At 31.9% G+C, this 10,034-nt stretch overlaps 1 protein-coding gene across 1 annotated transcript; it reads right to left on the reverse strand.

The window, feature by feature from the left end:
* Window positions 1–4,625: 4,625 nt before the first annotated feature.
* On the reverse strand, window positions 4,626–6,263 carry LOC107619596 (zinc-finger homeodomain protein 4). Its single transcript, XM_016321895.3, has one exon. The coding sequence runs from the start codon at window positions 5,828–5,830 to the stop codon at window positions 4,985–4,987; it is 846 nt and encodes a 281-aa protein (XP_016177381.3). The 5' UTR covers window positions 5,831–6,263; the 3' UTR covers window positions 4,626–4,984.
* Window positions 6,264–10,034: the final 3,771 nt, after the last annotated feature.

Below are 10,034 nucleotides of genomic sequence, written 5' to 3' on the forward strand. Positions count from 1 at the left end.
GATAAAAATAATCATCCGCATACCTAATGAATTGAACATCTAACATATTTTAATTATATATAACTAAATCCAATCCAATCAAAATAATCATCTACATAAAAATTAAAATAACCATCCGCATACCTACTAAATTGACCATTAAAATAGAAGAAGAAGATGATGATGAATAAACAGAAGAAGCAACTATGATCATCAAACAATTTAATTTTTATTTAAAAAAAATGTATAATTTGACACATGAATCTTATGATTTGATGTAACCATAAAACTGGAGAAACAAAAAATAGAAAAAAAAACTTGAATAGATGAGGAGACATGAGTGAGAATCAAAAGTAAGTAATTGAGTGTTTGATTTAATATTGTCTTCAAGCACGCGTGTGTTACATCCACCATATTCACACGGTTAATTCAAACAGCGACATCGTTGAGCTTTTGGCAGCGTATGCGAAAACCCGTAGTAGCATCGGCTGGAGTTTGCGGTAGCGTCGACAGCACGGTCGGCCGGGAGAGATTGCAACGGTGTAGATGAGGCTGCGGTAGCAAGAGGGACACTGAAAATTGAGAATATATAATGAGAATAGGAGTAACCGTCCATATTGTAAATGAGTTTAATTGTTATGAGCGACAGTAGCTGCTGTCGGTGGCAGTACAATACTGTTAAAATAGGAAGAAATTGGACGAAAAAGAAATCACATCACATAAAAAAGAAAAAAACCATTTTTATAGAAATACGTAACTGTTACAAATCTTTATTTATTTTAAATTTTAAATTAAAAATTATTAAAAATTAATTAATTTAATTATTATTTGATGTTAATTTTAATTTTATTTTATTATATATATTATACATTAAATTTATTGACTTCCAGTACTTCCTCTGGTGGAAATGGTTGAATTAATCAAAGCAAACGGGTAACCTGGGAATATAAATTAGCAATACATTAGTCACGTGATAGCGAACAAAAAATCAAAGGAAATGGGTGTGGCGTAAATTATGACCGACCAATTTAATTATAGGTGGGAGGTCTATATCTTAGGCTATGATCGCCCTAATTGTAAATGTAGAAGGGTGTGCGTGGTGTGGAGGAGAGTGAATAGCAGAGATTATTGTTACGTTGTAAGCGGTGGCATACTTACTTGAATTTGTTGTTGTCGTTTTACTTTTACTTACCGTGCAGGCAGTGACTAGTGAGGCTGCTTACGAACACAAATTTGTCTTTTTAATATGTACGTCACTTCACTGTCAGCAATGGCGCCATATTAAATATGGCTGTGAACTCCATGTTTCCATATTTATTACAATTTATCCCCCTCTTTAATGTGTCGTGCCTAGCCATTTCAATTTTCAACCCTTCTTCTCTTCTACTACTCCGTATTATTACCGTATAGTATAGTAGTAACACTACTAGTAGTTAGGGGGTGAATAGTAGCACTAATCTACGTACCATCCCATATGGTAGTTGTAGCTTCAAACATCATTGACTGCATTTAACTATGATGGATTTGAGAAAGGACAGAGGTAATTAAAATTTATTATTTTTTATTATTCTTTTTTAGTTATTAATTTTTTTAATTTAATAATTTAATAATATATTTTAATTTATATTTTAGATATTTAATTATATTTAATTAATAAACAAAAATAATAAATTGTAATGATGTTTTAGTATTTTAAAAAAAAAAAAAAACTATATATGATTAATATATATATTTGAAAATTTTTCAAATTTTGTTTTTAATAATTTTAGTCATTATCTTTTATTACAATATATAAAAATTAAGTTCAACTGTTAAAATTAATGAATCATAACTGTTTTGCAATACTAAATTTTCTTTCTATAGCATTATTTAAAAAGTTTAGTTAAGATGTATCTTTAAGATACATGATAAAATTATTAATTAAAAAGTTATTATAAAAAATATAAAATTTAAATTTTTAATATATTTATTATATATTTATTAAATAAAGTATTTAAAAATTTTTATATTTCAATTTGTGATACTCATCAGTCGTTTCAGTCCATAAAAAGACCGTTGCATTGCATCGCCTGGCAGTTATTTCATTCGTGCATTATTGCTTAAATCAAAGAGAGACAAAAATAACTAAACATGTTACATTACTGTTTATAAAACTGACAACACACTACAATATTTTGCCATCTTAATCGGTGCCCTTCTCAGCAGTCATGTTTCTTTATGAATTCAAATTTGTATTAAACCTTTGTTGTTGTTTATTTTGTATAATTAAATTGATTATTTAAAAGGTAATTCCTCACGCGTGAAGATGGTTAAAGTAAACTTCATGTGAAAATAATCACTTGAAATAAAAATATATATTATATCAAATAATTAAATAAAATTTATAAATTATTTAATTTTTTTAACTGTTATCTTTCTATAAAAATTTCTTTAATAATTATTATCTTTATGTATTTTATGTGAGTAGTTACATACTTACTCAAAATTCTTATTTTATTATGTTTTATATGAATTTAATTTTGGTGCATTCATTTAATTACGTCTAAAAGAACAAATATATTTGCACGATATCAAAATTAAACTCATTTTATATTAATATAAAGGCACGATATCAAATCAAGATTAAAAAGAGTACTAGAGTAGGTTAAATTTAAGTATTATGGATCTCAAGTCTCAAGTGCAATTTTTAGGCAGAATGAAGCACGCGTAAAGTGCATTTGTGGAGTACAGTAAAGTGCATTATTATGCAGAAATGTTGCCCTTTGTGGCTGTGTAGATGAAATTTTAATTTGTATTGTTGCTTTAAGTTACTTTTCTATAGTTTCAACATCTTTCTGTAACTGTGTTGCTTTCCCTTGAACCAAAGAACATTCTGCATGGAAGAATGTGCATCCCGATGATACAAATTAAAGGGTGCAGCTTTGTTCCTTTCACCCTTTATTTTTTTCTTGATTAGTTTTTCGTTGCAAGTATTACCATTCGTATTTTCACTCTTCCCCCTTTTCAAAGCAATGCATGCTTGCATGACCATCATTTGCATCATTATTCATAACTAAAGTCTGATGCATGGCAGACGAAATTGATATCATCACTTCACAATCATTACTAACTCATAAAATAATTAGTTAATTTTCTTAACAAGGATATAATAATTAATTATTTTTTCAAACATAAAATGTTTTTTTCTTTGAACAAGGATATGTACCTATGGAATGAAAGTTTTAATATACATTATTAAATTTTGATTGAAAGCATTTTTTTAGAAAGGATAAAGTATTAAATTGGTGTCCTATGTTTAGATGTAATATTGTTTTGGTTTTTAAGGTTTAAAGTGTCATATTTGAATCTAAAAAAGTTTCATTTAACTTCAATATAGTTCCACCACGTGATGTCAAAGTTAAATAATTAATGAAATATTCTACATGACAGCAGTACAAGAACAAAGTCGATAATCTGGAGAATAAATACAAGTTTTAGAGGTACAAAATCAACTGTGAATGCATCAATACATTTATTTATCATTTTTTTTACAATTTAAATGAAATATTTTTTATAGAACTAAGGTAAATGATAAATACATGTATTGATACATTCACGATTGATTTCTCCATATTATCGATTGAGGAGTGCTAGGGTGCAGTAACTTTTGTGATTTGTAGCTATCAAATAACCATCAATGATGATTTTAATGGTGTGAGATTGATGTGAGATTTCATCCAATGGCTCACTTTTTCTTGCTGGTTACATGCTGGCCAGAATTTGAAAAAGTTGCTGGCTCCTAGACTTTTCCTTATCGATTTTGTTCTTGTGCTGCTGTCATGTAGGACATTTGGATGAGTGAATTTGATAGGCAAGGAGTCAACACGTGGAGACGTGTTGTCCACGTGGCAACATTCTGACCAACACTCAGGTGACGTATTGAATAATTTCCACAATACTATAATATACTTCAAATGCCAATATTCAAACAAAATACATCTCTATTTCCATATTAAAAATATTTTCCTTGTTTTTTAGTTTGGACTTATGTTGAAGTAAAAAAGTGTTCCACGTACATAATTATAATTATTAATTTTTGATAAAAGTCTTCCACATATGTACTATACTGATATACATAGTACTACTAATAAATAAATAAATAAATAAAATTGTGTCTGGTGTACTTATTACTGTCTATCTCGTCACACTCTTGGAAGAGGCTCGCTCATACCCGTCGAAGAAATGGATAATCAAAAAATAAGATGAATTAAAGAGTATATATATATATATATATAGGGTTTAGTTATCGCAATGTAAGCTGCTCAATATCAATGTTTTATATACTACTGCCTTGTGTTTGTAGTAATTATACGAATAATGAAAACAACAAATAATTGTGAATGTTAAAACAATCAAATATTAATGAGTAGATGTCAGGGTAATTTAGTGTTTTTACATACACTCTACAAGTACATATTAGCTAGGGAAAGTTTATATTTATCATCACAATGCAAGCTTATCCTGAGGAAAATCTTCACCTAAATAACGAAATTATTATTTCTTACTTATCCAATAATTTGTTCATGGCTTTATTATTAAGACTTGTGATATATATAGTTAATAACTAGCAGAAACAGTAGTAGCATTAGATAGTATAAGCTAAGGTAGGTGAAACATATGAAAAGTAGTAATAAGCAAATTAATTAAAGGCCCTGTATATATAAATAAATCTTGTTTAATAAACGCACACACTATCTCATCCATCAGGCTCTAATAATATTAACTCCATGTATGCCTTCATCACCTAATAACAAGGGGATTTGATGAGGACATAAACAAATTAAAATACCACCCAGAAACAGTAGAAGAAATTAAATTCCTAAACTAGACATACATGATGAGAACGATAACAGAATAACTAAGGATGTTATTTTAAATATTATAATATTTAAGAGACGTAGTAGTAGTAGTAGTAGAAGTAGAATATAGAGTTAATTATAATAGAAGGAGAAGGGTTAAGAAAGAATTAAGTAGAAGAGGATGGGGGAATGATGAGAAGGTTTTTTTTAGCGAGGTTGTGTTTATTGTTATGCATCCAAACCTTGAGGACTCTGCGTTTGACTCCAATCTCGTTGCAGAAGTTCTGAACAACCGAGTCTTCTTGCTTCTGAATCTTCCAACCAACCTTCTCCGCAAAAGCCAGCATCTTCTCCTTCTGCTCCTGGCTGAACTTTGTCCTGAACCGCTTCTTCTTCACCCGCTCGTCCTGCTCGTCCGAGTGCTCCGACGACGGCATGGGGCCTATGTTGTAGGGCATTATCATCTGCGCCGGGGGCACCGTTCTCGACGGAAGGATGTTACCGCCGCCAGCAGTAGGGTAACCGAGATGATGATGATGGTGCATGTTCTTGTGAAGGAACTTTCTAGAAGCGGCGAGGTGCCTGGTGGCGGTGTTGAAGTGGTGGTGGTGGTACTCCAGCAAGGGCGGGGGTGGGGCTGAAGGCTCGCCTTGGATTTCCTTTCGGTGGAAGTTTCTGTGGCAGCGGCAGGCGGAGCAGGTGAGGGCTTCCATGGTGCCGTGGTCTCCGCTTGGCATGAACTCGCCACAACCGTCGGTGGCATTTCCTCCCATGGCGGCGGCATGGTTCTTGAGGCACTCTCTGTACCTGACGAGCGGCACCACCACCTCCTCCTCCTCTTCCTCCTCCTGCTTGCTATTGTAGGGTCCATTGTCGAGCGGGTGCATAGAGGAGCCATTGGAAGGGTTTTGGGTGTGGTGAATGTTGATGTGGGCGCCATGGCCATTGCCACCATAATTGGCGGTGGTGTTTACTGCGATTGGTATATCTCCTTCTTGACTCGAAAGTTCCATTCTGTTTTTTCAAACCCTATATACTATCTATGTTTGAAAAGCAAAGCCAAGAAACACATCCACTGAAGAGAGAGGTAGAATAATCCAGTGTTTTGCCCTAATTAGCTAGCTTGTTAATTAACTAAGGCAGAAGAAGAAGAAGAGAGGAAATTAAAGAGGAGGAATGAGAATTTAGGGCATGGGAATGAACTACTAGCGATGATGCATGAGATACACACTAGTTGAAGAGGATTTGAAAAATGGAGAAGTAATGGATGGAGGTTGGTTTGATAGTGAAGCAGTAAAGCAAGAGCTTATAGAAAGAGAGAGAAAGAGAGAGAGAAAGGAGGAAGGGTTGCTTTGCTTGCACTATCAGCCATCAAGTTTACGCCATTTAGAGGGGAGCAGTCAGTGTGTCAGACACTAGTGGACACCACACACACACACTCTTTCACTCTTTCATTTCTCTATTTCAATTAACAACCAAATCAAATTTCTCTTCTTACAAATCCATACTTTTAACACACACATCCAACTCCTTCTCATATTCATTTTTTTTTTCTTTATATCTCTATCTATCCCTATATTTTGTACAGTTACATGTCTATAACGATTATGTGTGTGTTTGAATTGGTGTTTATTAAACTACAACTTAAATGAACATAATTTTATAGAATTTATTTTGAAAAGAAGTAAATTTGTGCTCATCCTTGAGTGTGAAAAAAAAATGATGGATTATATTTTTATAATATTAGAAAGACAAAAAAATAGTTATAATTTGTCTTATTTAATATTTATTAATTATAGTAGTAATTAATAAATTTTAAATAAATAAAATAAATTTAACTAATTTTAGCTAAATTTTTTTATTATCAAATATTTTTATTCTAGGTCAGTGTATTAAAATAAAGATGATAATAAATTAGTAACATATATATATATAGTACTAGTACACGTAGCAGAGGTGATATAATTAGCTAGGGTTGTTTTGGGTGATAGTGGGAATCTTTCTTCACGCGCCAGCATTACTGGTAAGGGAAAACTAATTAAAACACTATAACTAAATCATTGTTTGTTGCTGTGTGCAATTGCTTCTTGTGGTGTTGTGTCGAGAAATAGTTTGCTCAACATGTCAATGATGTCCCTTTGGAATACAACCAGCAACTGAATTTCATTCAGATTTAGCACATGTGAGAGAGAAATATAACCACACCTATAAGCTAGCTATGCTACACACAAAGACAATAAAAACATGCTTACTTAGTTCTTCTTTAATTTCAATAATATTACACAATTAATTAATAAACATCAATAACATTTTTATTATAAAGATGGTGGTAAAAAAAGGGTTACCAGGACGTCACGGCTGCTCTGTAAAGCTGGTATTTACACATTCTACTGGGAAGTTGGAAAAGGATTCCCTCTTTTCTTTTTTGTTAATTTATTTGTTTATAATAATAATAATAATAATTGATCGCAATCGCTTTATTCTTTTATTATCCTTACCTTTATTCCAGTTTCTACGCCACATTTAATTAAGACTACTTTATATCCATCTTTGAGAGTTTTGTTTTTATCTCGGTTGTCTCTTGTTCTAGTAATTCTGCATGAATATTACTTTTTCTTTGTTACTTTTTTTTTCTTCTTTTTTGTCTCGGACAAAATTATGCTCTGTTTCTTTTCTCTTTTTGTAATTTGTCAAGAGCTGCTCCAAACGTATGATGCACTTAAAGAGGCCACACACACTTTTATTTTTTGGTTGTCAGATTTATTAATAATATCAAATGCTAATGAAGATGTTAATTAAGGAGACTTTACAATTTGGATTTGAGATTAGTGAGAAACGAGAAGGGAAGAGTGGTGGTGGGAAGAAGGGTCCACAGGAATAAATAGTGTTGATGACAGATGAGATGGGATCACAATTTTCAAGATGCTTCTTCAATTCATTCATTCATTCATTCAGAGCCCCCCAATGCAATTGCGTAATTGTGTTTGTGTATTCTCTTTCTCTCTGATGTCGCTTTTTCTTTTGGGAAAACCACATATATAACATACATATGATATGCCCAGACCCATTACCCATTAGCTAATTATTACTAATATTTTTTTATATATATAATATTTCATCTCATGTTTTGTCATGTAACTTATTACTCACACAAGCACAAACACGTTTCACTTTCACCCATACCATACCGTATAGTACTATTGCTACTGTGCATATTTTAGAATGCATAGTAATCTATGTGTGTTTGAAACTAGTTTACAGTAATCTATTTGGATGATTCAATATTTGTGTATATCGAGAATAAGTGATGATAACTACTTTGATTTCTACAAATCCATAAACTCATTTATATTCTTTAGAGGTGCATTGTTTTGAACTTTTAATGCATCACTTGCTTGTACACTTATTAGTTTAGGAAAAGTATATAGTGAATAACGTAAAGAATGGTTAAAAAAAAAGTAAAATTAATTTTAAATTTCAGATTTTTAGTTAATTAAATAATTATTATTAGATTTTAAAATTAAAAAAATTAGGATTAGTATCTAAATATATTTAGATTACGTATGGTTATTCTTAATCCCACAATAACTATAATTTCGATGTTCGTACTAGTCTCTCTTAAATCTACCACCATATCCCACCGTGGTCGCCAGAGACAACCGTTTAGACGCAGAAGAACACCGGCGCCTTCCTCACTGTCGCATAAGTTTTTTTCCCAACCCTTCTCAGTGTCGCCATTTTGTACCCCACCAGCTCTCCTCACCGGCGTCGATCTCTCCCTCAACGCTCATCATCATCGCAGCCGAGCTCTTGACGCCGTCGCTGCGTCGACCACCAGCCTCGCTCATCGTCGTTGTCCGGCCAGGTTGCTGCTGTCGGCTGCAGCCGCGTGAGTTATGCCACCGAACGCGTTTTCCATGCGCTGCTGCGGCTATCTCGTGTTCTACGGGCATCGCTGCTGCTGCCTCGCGATTCTTGGGTGGCGCTGCTAGCCTGCTACTGTTTCGTTGCCATCCTCCTTCTGCCGCCGTGATTCATCCTTTTCTTCTTCCTCTTCTTCTTTTTCTTTTTAGAATGTGATTCGTATTAAGAACAAACATTCCATTTGTATGAAAAATAAACATCTTGTTTGTAGGAAAAATAAACATCTGAATTAGATTTAAATAGATACAATGAAAATTTGCTAGATGTTTATTTTACTAGGTATATGGATGCTTATTTTTATTCTAAACTGACGTTCTTGATAGAGAAGAAACTCGACGGCGTTGAGGTTGGCTGGTGAGGAAGGGACCGACGGCGCAATGAGGGTTTGGGGAGGGGTATGCGGCGGTAAAAAAGTTAGAAAGTAAATGGTTAAAATGTAAAAGGTGAAAGTAGGATTTTTGAAAGGATAATTTGTGATGGACTATTTTTTTTTTTTTGCCTTTCTATGAGCCGAGAGTGCGACCTATTGTTCACGTTGTTCACAATTTTCGTTGTCTACCTATCAGAACAGATTAGTTGATTGATTTGGATATGTTAGAATTGTTGGTATGGATCATTAGTGATTTGGCACACCTAATAATAATAATAATAATAATAATAATAAGAATTTATTTAATTTGTATTTTAAGGACACATATTAAAATGAAAAATTAAAAAAAATATTTTAAAAATATAAAAATTTAAAATTTTAATGTATTTATTTTTTATTTATTAAAAAAATATTTAAAATATTTTATTATCATATATTTTTAGAATATATTAGTTAAATAATAATAATAATAATAATCTTCTCATGGTTTTAAGTCTTGGCAATGTTTGATATAAAATGGCCAAGCAATTTAGGCAAAAATATTACATCATTTAATAATTTTTAATTATATTTTTATATATAAAAAAAATATTATATAAGTAGTTATCTTAGTATAATTAGGACTAGCTTGCCTGAAATCTCCACTAATATTTCTACTGACAAGTGACAACCAATTAGTTATGTGTTTCCAACAACAACACATGACAAACACATGTGTCGGTCCTCGGGGCAAGCCCTTCTAAATTCTAATTTGCACTTTGAAAACTCCGTTTCTTTTTTATTATATGGGTTCAAATTATATAATTACTTCTATATACACTAAAATTAGTCATCATATATTTATATAAAAATATATAAACAAATATTAATTTATTATTTTTTTATTATTATTTAATTATTAATATTTAAAATATAAACTAAAT

Source organism: Arachis ipaensis, chromosome B1 (genome assembly GCF_059453495.1).
Source record: "Arachis ipaensis isolate K30076 ecotype BB chromosome B1, ASM5945349v1, whole genome shotgun sequence".
Lineage (NCBI taxonomy): Eukaryota > Viridiplantae > Streptophyta > Magnoliopsida > Fabales > Fabaceae > Arachis > Arachis ipaensis.